General features: G+C 43.4%; 1 protein-coding gene across 1 annotated transcript; it reads left to right on the forward strand.

The window, feature by feature from the left end:
* The first annotated feature begins 11,320 nt into the window (after positions 1 to 11,320).
* Positions 11,321 to 18,654, forward strand: EDN1 (endothelin 1). Its single transcript, XM_050941668.1, has 5 exons — positions 11,321 to 11,702; positions 13,205 to 13,373; positions 14,692 to 14,850; positions 15,151 to 15,264; positions 17,353 to 18,654. Exons 1-5 carry the CDS (start codon positions 11,639 to 11,641, stop codon positions 17,492 to 17,494), a joined length of 648 nt encoding a protein of 215 aa, XP_050797625.1. The 5' UTR covers positions 11,321 to 11,638; the 3' UTR covers positions 17,495 to 18,654.
* Positions 18,655 to 21,164: the final 2,510 nt, after the last annotated feature.

Genomic DNA, 21,164 nt, shown 5'->3' on the forward strand with positions numbered 1-21,164 from the left:
GATGTCAGCCCAGTTATGCAGCCTGATGAGAATCAGGTGTTGTCCCCAGTGTACCTAGAATTCTTCTTTGCAGCCAAACTAGTCTAACATGCATTTTGTTAACTGGAACTGGAGCTGAAAAACAAAGAAAACTAATGCCTCATTTTCCAGCTTTGTGGGTAAGAGAACTATAAGTGAAAATTATAATGCTGGACATTGATGGCCTTAAACCAGCTGCCTCAGGAATCTGCCAAGAACTTTGCTGAAAATATGTTCCTCATTCTAACAATGGAGCTAAGACTTATCACACAGCTGCCCACTTTTGTTCAATTGAAGCTTCTTCTGATCTGACAGCTCAGGCATTGTCAGTTTCATCCGGAACAATTTACAAACTTGGAACCTAATCCTGCAAACCCATAATCATTTGTTCAATCCCATTGAAGACAATGGGACTATTTGCATGACTATGGACCTCTTTTGTGGTCTGGTAAAAGTTTCAGGTGTCTGTTCTGTTCCTATAAAGAAAGTTGAATCCCCCATTGAAATTCAGTGTTTCGGTAAAATACCGTAAAACATTTTAGGATAGAGTTCTAGTTAAAATTTGTCTTTTAATAATTCATATAGATACTGAAATAGCTCCTCACCCAACTCCCATATTCTATATAAACAGACTGAATACTACATATGTAGGGGGAAAGTGAGTAGTTAAGCATGTTTATGTTTGTATATACAAAGGTGGGTGTCAGAGGGGATGGGGAGAGGAAGAGGGCTCTGGGCTGGGGGCAGAGAGGAGTCACATGGAGGATCATGTGGGGAGGTCACATGCCCCCCTTGTGTTCCTCCCATGAATGCAGTACCAGCAAGAAATGAGTTCTACTTGCACCAATGAATATACGGAATTTCATCTATTCCATGAATCATTTCATCTTTAAAGATACCATTCTGGGTTCTGATAATGCACTTACCATACAGTCTCATCTCCAGTTTTAGATCTACTGGTCCCCAAACCAGGGCGAATTGTAGTTCCCAATAGGAAAAACTGCATTTACAAGATGCTCCTTGTATTTTGCTGTTCCATCTGGGTCTAAATGGGGCAATCTTTACAAAATTCCCATTGGTGCTACCACCAGTTCAGCTGAGCTAGTGCTAGCACAGGTGGGAGGCCTAATGTAGTCAAGGCACCTTCCATTGTGTTTTACTGTGATATTAGATAAACCTATTGAAAAGCAGGTTTAACTGACCCAGTGGAAAAAAATGGATCCAGCTGCCAGTCATGTCCACACTAGAGTTCCCACCAGCATTAACACCAGTTCTGCTGAATCTGGTGGTTGCCCAAGTGGAAATGTTTGGGTAAAACTTCCTTGTATAGCCAGAGCTCCAAATTGCTTATTCAGAGAGAGCTCTTAAAGATGGCCTCATTCCTTAAATTCCAAATGCTCAAATGGTCAATGGATAATTCTGCTATGCTGAGAAGATTGGTTTGTTTGGGCTAATTTCCATGAGACAATTTTAGGAAACCCTGGTGGCAATGAAGTTGGAGGTGGAGCAGGAGTTTCCACTGCTTTGGAGACGGGTAAAGACAGCCAACTAGGCTGTGTCTCCTCTTCACAAGAGGTGGCCATTCAATAAAGGGTAAGCAGGGCCATATTCAGTGGAGCATTTCCCCAAACCTCTTTTAAACACCAACTCCTATAACTGTAAACATATTTCATGTTGCATAATGTGCATAGGTAGCTCTAACAAAAAAAAATTAAAAATTAAAAAAACAAAACTCACAAACACCACTGGAACTAGCAAGCAAGCATCAAAGCCTAGCTAATCCTAGAATGAGTGCAAACTGTCTCACAATCACAAAAGGTGCTAACTTCTCTAGGGAAAGGGCTATTGATGCAAAAGAATTATTTCCAGCACCACTCTCTGAACAATGCCTTTGCTAATTAAATAATCTCCATGAATCCCTTATACAAGGAGAAAAAGGGAGAACAGGTTGGATTAAAAATTATGTATTGTTTTGGATCTTTGGAGACATAATCACGCAAAAGAGGGGAGGATTATATAACCTGAAGAGAACCTGGGAATTTGAAAAGGAACATTAAAAGTCTACTAAAAATGAGTTCTGAGAAAATTCTGCCACCAGTGAATTGTACAAAATGAAAGGCCTAGCCTTTTTGAACAAAGCAACAGAAAATCCTAGGAATGGGCAAAACTGTCAGGAGGTAAGTTCTAAAAAGCAAAAGTCTGGATGCTTCTTTAAAAGGTACGTTTAGAGCAGTGGTCCCCAACCTTTTTCGTCTGGTGGGTGCCAGATGATGAGCCACAGAGGACCGTGATGGCAGACAAGCATCTGCCAAAATGCCACCAACAAGCGGCAATGTCAATAGGCGTTGCTGCTGAAATGCCAAGGAGAAGCACTGTCATCCAGAGGTGTTGCCGCCGAAATGCCGCCGAAAATCAGCAGCATTTCGGCAGCAACGCCTCTGGATGATGCTGCTTCTCGGTGGCATTTCAGCAGCTGCTCGTTCGCCGGCTAGTACGCGGGCACACTTAGACACCTAGGTGGGCACCATGGTGCCCGCGGGCACTGTGTTGGGGACCCCTAGTTTAGAGTATATCATCCTCTTAGGTCTGTAAAATTTTGTTGGGCAACCCTACAAAAGTCATTGTCTCACTTTGGGTGGAATATGAGTCAATACCCCCAGTATCCAGATAGAAAGATTCTCTATCAATTCATTTTCATATAAGAAAGTTATGTACAGTAGTTGGAAAGAGAAATCAAAGCTGGCCTTCCTGGCACAATTCTGCGGTCAATTGTTTATAATGCCAACAGTTGGAGGACTGAGACTTTTTGGTACAGCATCTAGTGCAACAGGATTGTGGATTTCCTAGGGCTACTACAATACAAATAACAAATAAAAATAGCTAGAATAACAAACATAATTAGGCTCTCAGATTACAAGGTGATGGGTGGACTATATTAGGCTAATCCTCAGGAGTCAGGGGTGGCAGGGGGGAGTGACCCATTGTCATCTACTTGATGACTGGATTAGAGGGAGAGTGCTAGGGGCCCAGCATTGTCTAAGTCCACAGGAAGGCAGCAGAAGAGGGCTCTTCTTAGTCCATTCCTCTGTTCCAGGTGCTCTACTTCTCTTTAGCAATTGTGGGGCTGGTGAAAGAAGCTTCTAAAGCTTGTTGGGATGGAAAAGGATCTAGTACATTCAACATCCCCAATGTCCTGCATTTAAGGGAGAAGGAGGCACCATAGCGCAACTCCCCCTTCAGCCAAGATATGATGGGTGAGACAATTGTGCCACGCAGGGGAATGGAGAAATGATGTTACTGGCAAACTCCCTTCCACCTAAAGCTCCATGGATTCTTTATCTGTTTCCAGACTATTTAAATCTTCTCCTCTTCCCACGTTTCCCTTTCCTAATCCTTGATTTGATTCCTAGTTACTTATTTCTCTGACATTGACAGCTCTTTGCTGTGAAAAAAGAAAAGGGGGAGGGGGACACACAAAGCTATCTCTCCGAAACTTGAATCTTTGTGTTTGTTTTTCAGGTGACATCATCCTTGACCCTCCAAGAGGCAGAAAGCGGTGTTCAGTAAGGCCAACATTCTCCTACATTTCAACAGAGGGTGATTTGGATTTCAGTTGCTGCACCCAAGTGTTCACTTCTTCTATTTTTAGCAAGCTTGAAAATAATTTAAATTATTAGTATTATTTTTATCACAATGGCTGCCCATCTCTGTTAAGATACTCAAACAATTATGGCCCAAAGAATAATTCCACTCATTTAAAAGAAAACAAAATGATAAGCACAATAAAAGCGAACACCAGCACTACCACCCTAGTCTTTAGCCTTTGGATCCCTACCTATTCCCCTGCCAACCTTATTAACCATGGATCCCTAAGCCAGGCTAACCATGGTATGACAACACTATGCAACCAAGATGAACACTAAATACTGGCTCATAGTGAACTAAACAGAAAAGAAATCTTTATTGGTACTATGATACATTGGGGCCCTCTAGAACTTGGTGGTTCCACCCAGCTGCACACAACAGCTACTTGGAACTTTCCAGTGACAATAGGGATAAACCATGTTTCTTCTCCTCATTGAGAGCACGTGACACACCATTAGTTAGACAGATTTGATTCCATCCAGTAAAGAGCAGTGATACACATTACACTTCACTACATTTTAAAATACAGTCCCAGCACCTGATTTCTTAATGGTAGAGGCAGCCTTTGTGTATTTTCCCATTAGATTCTTCATGGCATCACATTAGTCCTTTGTTTTCTGGCTGACCATGTTGATTGCCAAGACTCCTTAACAATACCTGTGCCAAATGACTCCTGATAATGTGTCAGTGTGTTCTCCCATCTCTTCTCTTCTCTCCATTCCTCAGTAACAACAATGATGTTCACCTCTTAAACACTCGAACGAGGGCTGAGAGCATAGAGCATGGGCCTTTGTGCTGGCCTCTAACGGGTTGAATCACACCTTTTATGCCTGCCTTTTGGTGGCATTTTACAAGGGAAGTGTTGTTTACAGGATAATCATTCCGTGTCTATATTCTGCTGCTAAAGATTTATGTCAGGAGTTGCTAAAGGTCTATGTCAAGAATGCTTACCCCATGCTCAGGTGGAGCAAAAATATGGCACATAGATTCCTCCCGAGGAGTATATGGAGTGGGAATGTGAGAGGGAGGTTGTTGTTTTTTTGTTGCTTTGGGGTGTGAGAGAATTATTAGTTGGACACTTTGGAGGAACCACATAATTAGTGATGTGTTGAATTGGGAATATCTGCTAATCATTATGGCTAGACCCCCAAACACCTTACCAGCTCCAAAACTGTATGGAGAGAGAGGTTTCTATGTCCTTCCAGGAAAAGGGAGAGAGAGGTTTCTATGTCCTTCCAGGAAACTCATTAATTGGAGGTGAGGAGAAAGGTTGGTTGACAATGAATTCACCTTTCAGCTGGCCAACGAGCATGCAGAGCAGGCCAGTGGCAGAGGTGTCAGTAGACAGAGTGAATGGGGGTAAACAGAAAGAAAGCTGTGTGGGCATCAGATGAGATGACTCATGATAGGCCTAAATTTAGGCCTTGAGAGTGGTGTTTGAGCAAGACTGGGGCTAAGTGAAAGAGTGACTGGAAAGTCCAGGAGATAAGAGAGGCAACCCTGATGAGGGAGGGAAGGATTGTGTAACTTTCGTTTTGCTTAATATTGTGTTTCAAATCCATAGAAAACAACAAGTTGCTTCCCTTGCTCTCTAGACACAAAGGACCAGTTTTGCAATCTCCTCTTATTGTTTCTGTGATAAGCCAGCATTTTCCATTTCTGACACTGGACAAAATGTCCTGCAGAAAATTCAGTCAGTGCCATGACAATTCCCAGCTGGAACTCTAGAGCTAGAGCCTGTCTGTCTAGTTGATTTTTCTCCCCACACTATATTGCCAAAGCTGCCGGCAGTGGAGGTGCTGAAGCTGGCGTTCCCTCAATATAAAGGAAAAAACTCTGCTGAAAGGTTATTCTCCATGAGAGACCCTCAGCTCACTAATTGTTCCAAAATAGCCCTAATGTGTTAACAAGGCCCATCTATTCACTAGAGATTTGGGGGAGATGTGCTTCATATGAAGTGGAGTGATTTATTGAATAAGTAGGAAGCCAGAATGTGACCTTGGATTTCCAGGTTGCAAAAAATGACTCTGGGTCAAATTCTAGCTCCAGCTCTGGTTGGTTTGTGCCTCTCCAGTGGTGCAAAGCAGCTGAAAATTCAGTGGATCTAATCCTGTGTGGAATTTCATTTCCAAGCAGAGTCTTTGAATGGCATAGAAGTGCCATACACCTCCCAGCCAATGGGGCATGGCCCAGGAGAAAGAGCATGCAGTCTTTCTTTGCCCTTGTAATCCCCAGCTGCTGAAATTTTCCTTTGGATCTATGCACAGTTGGACCTAAATCTGAGTTCTCTCTGATGCCAGGGCCAGCTTATTCCCAGCTAGTTCCAGAATCAGAAGGAAATAGAGTTGTCATGACTTGCTGAACCAGAATAGATAAATCTCTGTCAATGCTAATACTTAAAACCCTCCCATAAATCACTGAAGAGGTTTTTGTTTTCGAAAAATTGAATGGCACTTTAATAAACCCCTACCACGTGATGTTTTTGCTTTGCTACTCCAGGGAAAATATGTTTCCAAGTCTACATGCCATTTCCACCAGCTAACCCAATACATTCTAGCAAGGCATTTTGACAGAAGAAGAAGAAAATATCTTGCACTGATAGATGTACTTCTTGGAAATGGAACAGGAGTACTTGTGGCACCTTAGAGACTAACAAATTTATTTGAGCATAATCTTTCGTAGGCTACAGCCCACTTCATCAGATGCATAGACTGGAACATAATAAGAAGATATTTATACATACAGAGAACACAAAAAGGGTGGAAGTAGCCATACCAACTGTAAGAGGCCAATCAATTGAGATGAGCTATCATCAGCAGGAGAAAAAAAAAAGCTTTTGAAGTGATAATCAAGTTGACCCATTGAACGTGTGAGGATACTTAACATGGGGAAATAGATTCATTTGGTGTAATGGCCCAACCATTCCCAGTCTCTGTTCAAACTTAAGTTAATTGTATCTAATTTGCATATTAATTCAAGTTCAGCAGTCTCTCTTGGAGTCTGTTTTTGAAGTTTTTTTTGTTGTAAAATTGCCACCTTCAAGTCTGTCACTGAGTGGTTAGAGAGGTTGAAGTGTTCTCCCACTGGTTTTTGAACATTATGGTTCCTGATGTCAGATTTGAGTCCATTCATTTATTCTTTTGTGTAGAGACTATCCGGTTTGGCCAATGTATATGGCAGAGGGGCACTGCTGGCACATGACGGCATATATCACATTAGTAGATGTACAGGTGAACGAGCCCCTAATGGCGTGGCTGATGTGATTAGGTCCTATGATGGTGTCACTTGAATAGATATGTGGACAGAGCTGGCATCAGGCTTTGTTGCAAGGATAGGTTCCTGAGTTAGTGTTTATGTTGTATGGTGTGCGGTTGCTGGTGAGTATTTGCTTCAGGTTGGGAGACTGTCTGTAAGTGAGGACTGGTCTGTCTCCCAAGATCTGTGAGAGTGAGGGATCATCTTTCAGGATAGGTTGTAGATCCTTGATGATGCGCTGAAGAGGTTTTAGTTGGGGGCTGAAAGTGATGGCTAGTAGCGTTCTGTTATTTTCTTTGTTGGGCCTGTCCTGTAGTAGGTGGCTTCTGAGTACTCTTCTGGCTCTGTCAATCTGTTTTTTCACTTCAGCAGGTGGGTATTGTAGTTTTAAGAATGCTTGATAGAGATCTTGTAGGTGCTTGTCTCTGAGGGATTGGAGCAAATGCTGTTGTACCTTAGAGCTTGGCTGTAGACAGTGGATCGCATGGTGTGTCCGGGACGGAAACTGAAGGCATATAAGTAAGTATAGCGGTTAGTAGGTTTCCAATATAGGGTGGTGTTTATGTGACGATCACTTATTAGCACAGTAGTGTGCCTAGGAAATAGACCGCTTGTATGGATTGGTCTAGGCTGAGCTTGATGGAGGGATGGAAAATTTTAAAATCATGGTGGAATTCTTCGAGGGCTTCTTTTCCATGGCTCCAGATGATGAAGATATCAATGTAGAGCAAGTAGAGGAGGGTGCTGGGGGATGAGAGCTGAGGAAGCATTGTTCTAAGTCAGCCATAAAAATGTTGGCATACTGTGGGGCCATGCGGGTACTCATAGCAGTGCCACTGACTTGAAGATATATATTGTCCCCAAATGTGAAATAGTTGTGGGTGAGGACAAAATCACAAAGTTCAGCCACCAGGTTTGCCGTGATATTATCGGCGATTCTATTCCTGATGGCTTGTAGTCCATCTTTGCTTGGAATATTGGTATAGAGGGCTTCCACATCCATAGTAGCCAGAACGGTGTTTTCTGGAAGATCACCGATGGATTGTAGTTTCCTCAGGAAGTCAGTGGTGTCTCGAAGATAGCTGGGAGTGCTGGTAGCGTAGGGCCTGAGGAGGGAGTCCACATAGCCAGACAATCCTTCTGTTAGGGTGCCAATGCTTGAGATGATGGGGCATCCAGGATTTCCAGGTCTATGGATCTTGGGTAGCAAATAGAATACCCCTGGTCGGGGTTCTAGGCATGTGTCTGTACAGATCTGCTCCTGTGCTTTTTCAGGGAGTTTCTTGAGCAGATGGTGCAGTTTCTTTTGGTAATCATCAGTGGGATCAGAGGATAATGGCCTGTAGAATGTGGAGTTAGACAGCTGCCAAGCAGCCTCTTGTTCATATTCCAACTTATTCATGATGATGACAGCACCTCCTTTGTCAGCCTTTTTGATTATCATGTCAGAGTTGTTACTGAGGCTGTGGGTGGCGTTGTGTTCAGCACAGCTGAGGTTATGGGGCAAGTGATGCTGCTTTTCCACAATTTCAACCCGTGCACGTCGACAGAAGCAATCTATGTAGAAGTCCAGTCTGTTGTTTCGACCTTCAGGAGGAGTCCACGCAGAATCCTTCTTTTTGTAGTGTTGGTAGGAAGGAATCTGTGGGTTAGTATGTTGTTCAGAGGTATATTGGAAATATTCTTTGAGAAATGGCAATTTTGGGAAAATCTCTTATTAAAAAATGCTGACATGTAATACCATCTTTAAGTGACAGACATGGCAAAGTTGTACCTTCTTCTGTGTTACACAAAAAAACTGACTGAAGTAGAGAGATATTTTCCACCCCACACAGTCGTTCTGTCAGCATTTTCCATTTTCTAAATGCAGTTCCCTCCTTTCCCAACTTTTGGAGAGCAATGAAAATACAGTGTATTGTTTTAATGTGCTACTAATACTTCTTATACAATCAGCAGTTTATTGGGCAAACAACCCAGAGTTACTTGGGAAACTGCATCTTGGGCATCTGTGCTGGAGTGAAAGCATCCAATTTTTAAAATGTATGCCTGCTGGTGGATTTTTATTCAGTAGTACTAGTTTGTGTGTATAGATAGAAACCTATTATTATTCCAGTAGTCACATCCTCAAATATGACATGATAGTTCCTGTTCAGAAAAAATGGTGAATGTACTATGATGGCATTTAAAAACTTGTCATTCCCCTGAGATAATTTAAATAAGATTTTCATTTAGCAACTTCGGTATTTGCCATATTGAGGAAATATCTCTAAGTATAGGGAAGTACAAAAAAAAACAGATAAAGAGAACTATCTATCTGGGGTAAAATTGGCACATTTTCCATATTATCACTGCACATTGGATGAGAGACATATTTTGTTCAGCTATATTCAGATGAAGGCCATCTCAGTTAGTTTATCTGATTTCATTTATTTTTATAATAAGGTCTGGTGTCCAGCAATAATCACTAAAAATGTATTGAACTGTCAAATAAAGACCATGAGTCTAAATAAGAGACAGCAATATAAATAGGACATCAGAAACCAGCACTTGGAGCCTACTCCTGCTCCTAATGAAGTCAATAGCTGAGGGTTCAGTGATCCAGCCCCTGGTGTGCACACCATGCCATGTCTTTGCTATAATCCTTGTTATGCCCAGTGACAGAAATACTGACAAACAAACAGGATAGGCACATTCTAAAGGAACCAAAACCAAATAACAAAAAACAGGTCTGTCAGCAATGCTATTGTATTCATTCTTATTACAATGACTATTTCCTATTTTATACCTGTGCTAGGTATTTCATGAAAGACATAGTTCTTGTCCTGAAGACCTTGCAATCTCTATTAATAATAATTATTATTAAATGTATATGATGTTAAGTATGCATATCTTTTTGCAGTGGCCTGGATGTAGTAAAATGACCTACATTTAATACTATTTAATACACCTATGGGTTAATGGATAAAAGAACAAAACAAAAGGAGACTAGTTCTTTCTTTCTTTCTTTCTTTAACTCAGTGGGTTCCTTGGAGACCTTTCATCACTAGGGACATTCCAGTCTACCCTGACTCTTCAGTGAGAGAGGCAGCTTCTTGCACTTCCCAATTCCCCCCAAAAAGACTGAGCATGATCTACAGCAAAGATTCCCAAATGTTTTTTATTGTGGACCTCCTTTCTAGGATGATCAGACAGCAAGTGTGAAAAATCAGGACAGGTGGGGGATAATAGGAGCCTGTATAAGAAAAAGCCCAAATATCAGGACTGTCCCTGTAAAATCAGGACATCTGGTCAGCCTACCCCTTCCAGATCTACCAATCACCTGTGTACCCCTACTCTTCTCATTGCTGGCACTTTGCGTTCTTCTTAACACTACCTGTCTTTAGCCTTGTGTCCATATTTCACGGTCACATACAGATATAGTTATAGTGCAAGGTATACAACTGAAAAAACCCACCCTTCAGTTCTGCGCTCAGACTGGCCAATTGCTGGGCAACTGAATCTGCTCTGTAGGGTGATTGGAGGTGAGGGCTCTGTACCTCAGAGTCTCCGTGTATCTGTGTTCTCATTGATACAGCCTGAAGTAAATTAGCTACCTTATTTTATATAACAAATTCCAGAGAGTTTTATAGCTTCCTTTGAGTAGCCTAAATGAAAATGCAATAAATAAAATCCACCATTGCTCAATTTCTCCTGCTTCCCCTCCAGAGATGTCTGGTGTACCCCCAATGGCACCAGTACCACAGTTTGGGAACCCCGGATCTATAGGATTCAGGGAGCTGGGGTGTTGGAGCGGGGATATCATTCTTTCCCCGTCGAAAACTAGACTCGTTTTTGCCCTTTTCCCTAGAAACAGCTAAACCCTCACCATTAAATGACTGAAAAGGAGGAGCCAAGCACTGTCTTTCAGGCAGTACTCTGCCTTCTTCACCTAGACCAGTAAAGGATGATGGTGTTGAACCACGTGGGCGTCAATGTGCTGAGGTTTAGGATGGTTTTAATCTAGCCAGATGCTTGAGAGAACCCCTTCTTCCGCGCCCCTGTTTTCCTTTTAAACAAACCACTTCAGATTTCTACATGGCTACCTTGGAGGGGAGTGGGGAGGGCAAGGTGGCGACAGCCAAAGCAGTAGCATCTGGCCAGGTGTTAGGAGCTCAGCACAGGGGCTCCCCCTGCTGGCTCTATGCCGTCGGCGCCCTTTGCCCTCAGGTTTCTTTCTTGTAGGTCTGCCCGGGCTATTTATTTTCCTTCTCTCTCTCTCCACTCCCCACCGCCCACCCTGCCAGTGTGTAGCCCGGCCCCTGGATTGTCAGACGGCGTCTGCCGCTCTGAAGTTTGCAGTGGTTTCCTTTCCAGCCTGGCCTTATCTCGGTCTGCACGTTGCCTCTCGGTGACTAATAACACAATAACATTGTCTCCGGATCAAATAAAGTCGGAGCTGTTTACCCGCTCTATGGGGGTTCGGTATAAAAGGGAGCTGGCGAGAGCTGTCCAAGCCAGAAGCGTTCAGGCAGTCGCGCTGGACAAGGAGCCTCTAGGTTTGCCAGTGCTGCTTTGGAGACTGTTACTGATTTTGCAGCGCGCCCTGTCCCAAGGGAGCAGCTTTCCTTTCCAAGGGCGCCTCTGCTGAAAAGGTCCCCCGGGGCTCTGCAGTTGAGAAGTAACCGCTGCTCGTGGCTTGTGCTTTGTGACTGCAAAAGAGCGACCGGCTGACGTTGGCGGGATGGATTGTACACAGCTGATTTTCTCCCTGCTGTTCGTGCTCTGCCCAGGAGCTCAGGAAACAGGTAAGTGTGAGCTGGGGGGCAAGTACGGAGTGCAGGGGGCTAACCACTAACGCGGCTGCTCCAGGTGGGATCAGAGGTGCCGCAACTCGGGGTGCTGCTACACCTCCAGCCATGGAGCGACTTTCATCATGTACAGGGTTTACGGTGTAGGTCAGTGGCTCTCAGCACCGCCACGGTACAAATTGTTCCAGTGCCCCTGGGTGGGATTCCAGGAGATTGGTCCAGAACTGCCTAGTTCTTCATACAGACAGCTCACGGGGTTCAGACGTCCACAGGACTAAATCAGGAGCGAGGTCAGGTCCCGCAATGGGCTTTCCCTGGGCTCCCCCCCACCCAGGTCTTCTGCAAACCTCGAGAAAGGGTTTGCTCCCCCCGCCCCATAACTTGTTTTTGTGTTCCCCAGAGATGATTTAACTAGCCCGGGCAGAGCAGAGGTCACAGCACAAGCTGCTAATCATAATTACGAGGCTGTTAAATGGATGTGAATCAGTCACCTCTCGCTACTGAATGGAACTGAAGGGAAGGTTTAAAAATCACCTCCCGCCCCAAATCCTACAGTGAAACCTTTATGTCCCGCAGTCTCCTGCAGGTTTGGGGGGCGTTGAAATCTTGCTTCGTCAGTATTCACTACACCCTGGTTAGGAAAAGCAGATCTTATGGGTGTGCTAATTTCTTTCCATCATTTCTCCTCCCCAAACAACGTGTCTTCTCCGGAGCTGGGTGGCCCCAATCAAAGGGAGGCGGGAAGGCTTCAAAACCTGGTAGTTTTGAAGCAGAATTACAAAGCGCAGCCACCCCCTTGGTGGGGTGGGGACAGATGCTACAGGGAGTGGCCACAGCCCCTGCGCATGGGGAAGACGAGAAGGGTTAATGGAAGGGACAGGTAGTAGAGCCGAGGTCCCGGAGGCAGGACCCCAGCGCCCAGAGCAATCTTCACTGCCCTGACTCCCTCACCTGCAATCCCAGCTCCCTTCCCCAAGCAAGCATTGAAAGGGAGGGCGGAGGGGACTCGGAAAACTACAGTCTGACGGCTGGGGAATCCTTCAACAACCGCTGGGTGCGTGTCTCCTTACGACAAATCAGAGAAATGCACCAGCCTTTGAACACCCCCAGTAAACCCCTGAGTTAAATGCCCCCAGAACTATGCAGAGTCCTGCAGGGAGACAAGCATGAGAGTTGTAATCCCGACCCCCAGCGCCCTGGTACATCTGACGAGGGTGATTCTGTTTCAGACACAAATTTAATCTCAGCCATGCACACGAGCTGTTCCGCTTTGCTAGACCCTGGTTGGAGCCAAAGATCTGGGTAGGGGCGGGGGGTGAGTAGATAGATACATGGCTACGGGACCAATCAATCTCCCTTCCTACCACTGCGCTCCCGCCAGCGCGCTTGCCTGGCTCAGAGCCTCCTGGGTCCAATTGTTCCGTGCAGCAGCTGCGATGCAAAGTGCTCCCGGGGTCACTCGCCTGCTAACCCCGTTGCTCTCGCTCTCTCCCCTGCAGCCTTAGGCGCTGAGCTGAGCGCTGCTGCGGCCGCTTCTGTCGCCGAGGTTCGTCCTCCTAGCTCCACCTGGCCGCTGCGCAGGGCCAAGCGCTGCTCCTGCTCCTCCTTGATGGACAAGGAGTGTGTCTACTTCTGCCACCTCGATATCATCTGGATCAACACCCCGGAGTAAGTGGGGGGGGGGGCTTGGAACGCTCTAACCTCCCTTTCACCCGGGCATTAGGGGCGATGGTTGTGAGCCGGTTGCTATGGTTCCCTTTCATGAGGGCCCCCGTGTTCTTTGAAGAGGCACCACTGACAATGGCTCCCTGGGGCACCAGCAAATATAACCACCTCCATGCAGCCAATGCACCAGCAAGGTCAGTGAGAGCACCTGGGCTCATAGGCTGCATCTGAAGAGTTCATGCCGTTAGAGGGCTCTTCAGTACTCAGCCCAAGTGAAATCCTGTACAATGAATCCTGTGCATTTTTAGCAGGCATTTTACTTTGGTTGAAAAATAGGTTTAAAAAGGCCATGCACTGCTCTAGAGGAATATTTTTAAGATGCTAGAGAGGAATGAGTAGTTGACGATGGAACAGTATGTGTTAGCACAGAATTCTCTGTACTAATATAGAGCCGCATCTCATACTTGTAATCACACTAATGTTCCCATTGACTTTAATGGAGAGACCACTCACATGGGGAAAGCAAGCGAGATTTGGCCTTATAGGTGAAGCAAATAGCTTAACGCTGGGCACAGCAATTCTAGCCCGTCCACAATTCTTAAAGTGTTAAGATACAACCAAGACTATTTCATAGTTAGGATAGGATGGTTGATGCTATAAAATATTTTTCACTGAGAAGCACAGAAGGGTGAAACTCTGGTGTCTTGTTTCTACCACCCTTATTCCCTCGGAGTGGTAATTTTCTTTGGGAGTCTCTTCAGAGCAAAATCTAGCCCTAAATAACTAACAATATTCAGTGAAACCACACTGTTTCTTAAGAATGGCTGGGAGACCCCATTGTGAATTAGTACATTTTATAGAATAGTGGGCTTGTGTACAATGCAGAATACATTACATTTTTACACTTTCCTCATTAAGGATGAAGCAGATCCTCAGTTGATGTAGTGAATATTGACTTCAATGGAACTATGCCCTTTAACACCAGCTGAGGATCTCACTAATTTTTTTTAATTTATTCTTTCTGTGCTTGCAATTTACCAACATTCAGACAGGTCAGGTTCTGTTGCATTCTATTGCAAATTGTTTCATATTTCTTAATTCATGATTAAAAATGCATTAGTCACAGAAGCAGACACTGTAACCACAGTGCTGCCGTGCAAATTTTTCTGATAATATCAAATTTGTGACCAAAAGAGCCTTCCCAGTCCCGCAACCTTTACTCACAAAAACAGTCCCGTTGATAAGATGAGACAGAACACACCCCTCAGTTCTAAGGCAATGAATTCAATTAATATCTTTCATGTTGATTTTCTGATCATAGGCGGACTGTGCCGTATGGGCTTGGTGGCCCTTCTCGATCGAGGCGGTCTCTGGAAGATACAACCGCTCGGAAGCAACCAGAATCTAGCAAGAGATGCCAGTGTGCCAACCAAAAAGACAAGAGGTGTCTGAACTTCTGCCAAACAGGAAAAGAACTCTGGTGGGTTACTATTATTATTATTATTATTATTGTAATCAATTTTGAACTGCACTCATTGTAAAGGGCCAGGTTGTGGTATATCTACTCATGTTGGTGAGTATTTACTCAGGTGAGTAGTCCCAGGGAAGTCAGGGGCACTACTTGCCTTACAACTCACCAGCATCATTATGGATACCGCAATCTGGCCCAGAAGCATCAGTTACATTTCTTAGCTTAAGAAGATGGATCATGTAAAAGTGTCACCAGGTAGACTGAAGTCTTGTTTTTTAATAGCAATATTGTTTTCTTTTATGAAAACAGGGCTCAGTCTACAATGGAGAAGGGCTGGGATCATCTTAACAAAGGTGAAGATTGCATGGGATTTGGACTGAAGTGTATGCACAGGCGACTACTTAACAGCAGGAAAATGAGAAGGTGAGCTACCGTATCCTCTCCTGAACAGGCTGATGAATTTTCAATAAAGTATAAACACAGCAACTGATCGTACTCCTGGTTGAATCAGTGTGAGTTCAGCCTCTGACTTCAACTGGGAGCAGAATGGAGCCCTAAAATATTGACTATTTCTTTTGATTGTTGCTCATCCTATAAATCAGGGGTGGCCAAACTTACTGAGCCTCTGAGTCACATAAGACAATCTTCAGAAGTTCAAGAGCAGGGATGCACCTATCCAGGCTCAGGGCTTCTGTCCCACAGGAGGCACTTGCTGAGGCTCAGGGATTTAGCCCCATTCCTGTTGAACCCCCGACCCCAGTAGATGCGCCCTGCAGGGCTCAGGCCCCAAGACCTTCCTCCGCACTGGACATAAGCCCCTCCCCCACCACTCTGCTGCAAGGTAAAGGGCTTCTCCACAAAAAATCTGGTATGTGGAGAAGGGAGGTGGGGGAGGGGGCTCTGCAAGCCCCACTTTAACTGTAAAAGAGCCACATGTGGCTCATGAGCCATGGTTTGGCCACCCCAGTTTTAAATCCTTACCTTGCACAATTAAGCTTATTGAGCCCCATACAGCTGACTTCTTCTGTGTGCTCTAGGCTTAGCAGAACATCAGCCTGAAACAAAATACAAGCAAATTAAATCTTGACAGAAATATCCATTGATTTTTAGTGTGCTCATGCATGATCTGTACTGTTAGAAATTAATGTGTCCCTATTAGCCTTGTAAAATGAGAAGCTGAAATTCATTCAGGGTTGATTTTTCATGCATACTTCACATTTATTGAAATGTAAGTTACCCATGTACCCAGGTTAAAAATGCCATCTATTCGGTGAGGCATTGCTGGTTTTATAGAACATTGTGGGTCTGATTCTCCACAGCCTTGCCCCTTGTGTTGTCAAATAAACCTATGCAAAGTGAGTGCAAAATGCTGCTGTTGTAAACTACCACACAAAGAGATAAGGTTGGAAAGAGACAGGACCTCAGAATTAGGACTTTTGGGTTCTATTCCCCATTTTGCCACTTACTTCAATGGGATTCAAGAGTAGAAATATGTGTGTGTAAAGGTTGCACTATTAGACCCTGTGTGCCTACAGGCAACTCACTTAACTTCTCTGTTTCTCAATTTACTCATCTGTAAAAAGGGGAAAATATTGACCTATCTCCTGGGAGTGTTGAGGATAAATTAAATTAATGTTGAGAGAGCACTTGGAGATCCTCAGGTAATAGATGGAGTGGCATTAGCTGGCCATATTGCAATGCAGTGTAATCCCAGCTGAACGATATAAATGATGCAGTGAGCCCACTTTTTCAAAGAACAGCTTTGCAGTAACACCTCCTGTGAGGCAATTTGCAGCTTGCCATTCTTGAAGCAATTTATGACTTATTCCATTTATCTCTAAACAGAATTTGACTATGGGTAACATTTTCAAAAGTGCCAAAGTCCCATTTTCAGAAGTGGCATAGGCACACAGGAGCAGAAGTTCTCTTACTTTAACTGAATGCTAAGGGACTAAGTTACTTTTGAAAATGAAATTTAGGATTCTAAGGCCCAGATCATCAAAGATATTTCCGCTCCTAACGTCCATTTAAATCAATGGAAGTTAGGAAGTTGTGGATCTGGGCCCAAGTCACTTACGATCTTTTGAAAATTTTACCCATTACCTGAATTCACTAAAACTGGGTTCCACTTAATCTAAAAAAACCCCAATAATAGTAAAAAGTAGCCAACAACTACAGAATATCTTTTAATTTGGATACACACAATTTCTGGGGATTAGGGTTTTCAGACTTGCCACAATATCTAATGGGCTGGATCTTCAGTTGGTTTAAATCAGTGCAGCTCCAGTGGATCTACGATAATTTACTTCATATGAAGACCTGACCTCATAAATCTAGATTTAGATTTATGTAATCAAAATGCTGATTTTACACACACACACACACACACACACACACACACACACACACACACACACACACACACACACACACACACACACACCCCTATTATTCACACAAGATTGATCTCAGTTTTTGTAATAGTATTTGGTATTTTTCTTGTTTTTACAGACTAGAAGCCATTGGTAACAGTATCAAAGCTTCCTTCAGTATCGCAAAGTTAAAGGCTGCACTGCATGAAGTGAAGAGGCTGAAGCATAACAGAACACATAAAAGGCAAAGCATCTGGGAAAGTCTGAAAACAACTTCTTAGTGAGGAGATCACCAACCCTAACCCTTCTCCATCAACAATAACTGATAGAGCATTGCCGAAGCTCTGTTTTGACTTTCACATTTCACATGGCAAGGCATGTTGTTCTAAATATTAAGCCATGCCTTAACCCCCACCCCAAAGATAGCTAGAAGAGAACCTAAAGAAATCTTATATTTGGACAAGGTAAAAGCAGTAAAGACCTAACAGGTCATACTTCTGGAATCCAATTGGACGTGTTACATTAACAAACGTTGATTGACAGCTGTCTGTCAGAAGAAGAAAGGGAACATTTGAATGCTGCTTCTGAAAAGAAGTTGTAAAATGGAGTGTTGTTGATCAGTTTGGCAGATTTCAGGGAGAAAAAAAAGACTAATGCCAAAAGATGTTGCAAGGAATACCTGATACAGAAACTCCTAAAAAGAAGAGAAATCAAGATTTGAAAGGAGAGACTATTTTTTTTACTTATAAATTAAAATGAAAGTGAACGACATTGTTCTACTTTAATCAGCACTCATTGCATAGATACAAGTCTACCTCACATACTGTATATTGCACTCCTGCAAAAGTATTTTTACAAAGTATTGCCTTTACTTATCAGCCACAACCCTTTGCCTTTTTCAGCAGTCTGGTTTTCTAGAACAACCACTGTCATCTGAACGGCAGGGCAGACATTGTGTTTGTTTGGCTAACCAAGGTTTTGGATAAAGAAAGGAATTTTCAACATAAATAATAGACAACAGGGGATATGCTCTTGTTTAACATAACAGGGAGATTTGGACAACTGAAGGCCTAATAATAGGGTTTGTACTGTATTGCAGGTTGCCAATAATCCACTGACCCTGATGTGTAACAGAAAGTGTTGCTAGATCAAGGATTTCTTCAGCGTCTTGTGTCATGTAAATGTGTGGAGACAGAGAGTTGTTTAAAATGAAACCAAAAAGCTAATTTTGGGTGACTGTTTATAGCAGTGAATTTATTCACATTATTGAATTTGCTGACTGAGAGCTGATGGAATTTTATGATGTGCTTAATTTTTTAACAAATATTTATGTTCCTACAAATTATCCATTTATATTTACCATGTTGAATATACATTGGAATGGGCCATATTGGTCTATGCATGTTTTATGTATTTCTGTGTGAAATCGGGAAATGCTTTGTGCCTGTCAAGGTAAATATCTTTAGAAATAAATATTTTTAACTATTGTATTGGTCTGGTGGTTAATATTCCCAGATGTCAATTCGATGGCTGGAGTAAGGCCGGGCCTTCCCTGGGACTGCCCTTGGATGCAGTGGGAAGGCTTATATGTTCCAATGGCCCTGATGGTTATGCGAATGGGAGTTTTAACTCCTGGTGGGGGCACCCAAGCCAAACGAAAAGGACCAGATGAAAAGCAGTCCACTGGTCCTCCAGGTGGGGCAGGGGGCTGAGTGAGAGGTCAATCTATCCTCATGAAAAAATTAACTCATAAAGTAGCCATTCTGGCAAACCACATGATAAGTGGGGCAGTGGAACCTATCTTGTGCCCTAAGAGATGGCTAACAGGGTGTATAAGGATTCAGATTAAAAAAATCTTGGACTGGATAAGAAATATTATATCCAGAGGAACTGAGCCTCCTCCCAGCAAAGTTAATGGTCCCTTTAACTTCAGTAGGACCTAGACTAGACCCTGAGGTATTCATAGGAGAGATGGACCCATCGTTAACATTTGCATCACTCCAAGTCCTTTGGCTTAAGGCAGCTGCAGCTGGATGGACGCTGCTTGAAGGGACTGTATACCAGGTAAATCAAACGAGAAGAGAAGGCTTAAAAAGTAACTCTGACCATACGATGAAAGTTGTTATCAAATCCCACAGCCAAAGGAAATAGAGCTGGTAAAAACTTGTCAAACAGAACATTTCTTTGTTTTGCTTGAAAAAACAGGCTTTTTAAAATAAATCAATACATTCAGCCAAAATTTTGAAAATTTGTTTTATTAAGAACAGAAATGGAATGAAAATGCATTTGAAATGTTCAGACATCCTGCAGCCCTTCCATATATTGGTGACCAGTTTGTTTGTTGGCATCCAAAAAACACTTATGTACTGGATGCTGTAGACTTCACTTTGTTACTCATAGACTTTAAGGGCAGAAGGGACCATTGTGATCATCCTAGTCTGACCTCCTTCAGGCTCCAGAACCTCACTCACCCACTCCTATAACAGACCCATACATTTTTTGTGGTATTTCAGTTAGACACAGGGCCAATTTCTCTTCTCAGGCACTCTGGGTCAATTCCATTGAGACCAAGATGGGCTGCCCTTGTGTGAAGGCAGTAGCGTAGCAGAGGTGCGGCCGCTCTCCCACTGAGCACAAATGGTGCCTTTTTAATTTTACTCACCCAGGAGCCAAAAAAAAGAGTGCCTTTTTTGTGATATTTCAGGTAGACATAGGGCCAATTTCTTCTCTGAGGCACTCTGGGGCAATTCCATTGAGACCAAGATGGGCTGCCCCTGTGTGAAGCCTTCACAGTGAAGGGGGACGTGTAAACTAATTACAAACCAGACTTTCCAGCGAAAACAAGACTCCAGTGGGGGGATGCACCCTTGATCTCTGTATTTTAAAGGGAATAGGCCCTCTGACTGCTTTAGCAAAGGATTTGGTGACCCTTGTCAGGTGTGAAAAGACCTTATTAAAGTTCATTCCTTTTGCACTGATTGACCTTTGTTGTTAAATAAATAAATACTCTGGGCTATGCTTCTTCCCCTGCTTTCTGGCTTAAGTAAACACAAACATACAGCATGTTCAACATGGTCTTCCACAAGACCGGCATCATGCCGGGTGACATCACAGGAATCAGCAAGGCAAAGGTGTGAACTGAGGCATGTAAGCAGACTAGGATCAGAGAAAAGCCGCCTCCTCACTCCAGCCTGCAGCCAGGGTCACTGTCACGGAAGGAAGGAAAAATACAGTTTTAGAGTCAAATAACCAGGGCTGTGTTTATTTTTGTTTTTGTTTTGACATTTTTCTTATATCACCACCTATTTTGGTGGATAGCAGAATGGTAGTTCCATCTTAACTCTTGTTCAGAGTGGCTAATTATTTAAAACACAACTGTTCCTAATGCTCTTAAATCCACATGTTGACTCAGATTGTCTCAACATTTGCTGTGCCTTATGAAGGTGCAGTGTAGGGGTAGTGGTCTGAATGTGGGGTTATTTGAGCAAGGAGTTCCTGAGGTATCACACCTTCTCCCTAAAAATCCTGTTTACAAAATCTCGTGGTTCTTCTAATATTTTGTGTACCTATCCAGAACTCAAACTGGCTCTAATCCTTCCCAAACCGATCTCAGTCAGCCAGGATTTAACTCGCTAATGCATAGCACCCATTGCCCCTGCGGGGAAGCAATATCTTTAAAGCTATTTAGGCTTAAGTTCAGAATTCCATATTGGATCAAAGCTTAATTGACATGCACCAAAGAGTAAAATACATATTTGCAGTAAGAATCTCCTTCCTAGTTTTTAGAAGGGCAGGAGGCATGACCAAGCAACCTTAATTGTGCATTAACAAACTTTTTGTGCAGGTACTAATGGCTCTAGATTATCTGGCATCCGAAAATGGATTTAAAACCAAATAAAGCAGAGAAAGTCCTCATAGGGCACATCATGCCTGTGGTCACCTTGATGCTAT

Source organism: Gopherus flavomarginatus, chromosome 2 (genome assembly GCF_025201925.1).
Source record: "Gopherus flavomarginatus isolate rGopFla2 chromosome 2, rGopFla2.mat.asm, whole genome shotgun sequence".
Lineage (NCBI taxonomy): Eukaryota > Metazoa > Chordata > Testudines > Testudinidae > Gopherus > Gopherus flavomarginatus.

Bases quoted from the DNA above. Each gene is read 5' to 3' on its own strand.
- EDN1 (XM_050941668.1), top strand. From the start codon at position 11,639: ATGGATTGTACACAGCTGATTTTCTCCCTGCTGTTCGTGCTCTGCCCA. The intron at 13,374-14,691 runs GTAAGTGGGGGG...TTCTGATCATAG, and splicing joins ATCTGGATCAACACCCCGGA to GCGGACTGTGCCGTATGGGC. The intron at 14,851-15,150 runs GTGGGTTACTAT...TTATGAAAACAG, and splicing joins CAAACAGGAAAAGAACTCTG to GGCTCAGTCTACAATGGAGA.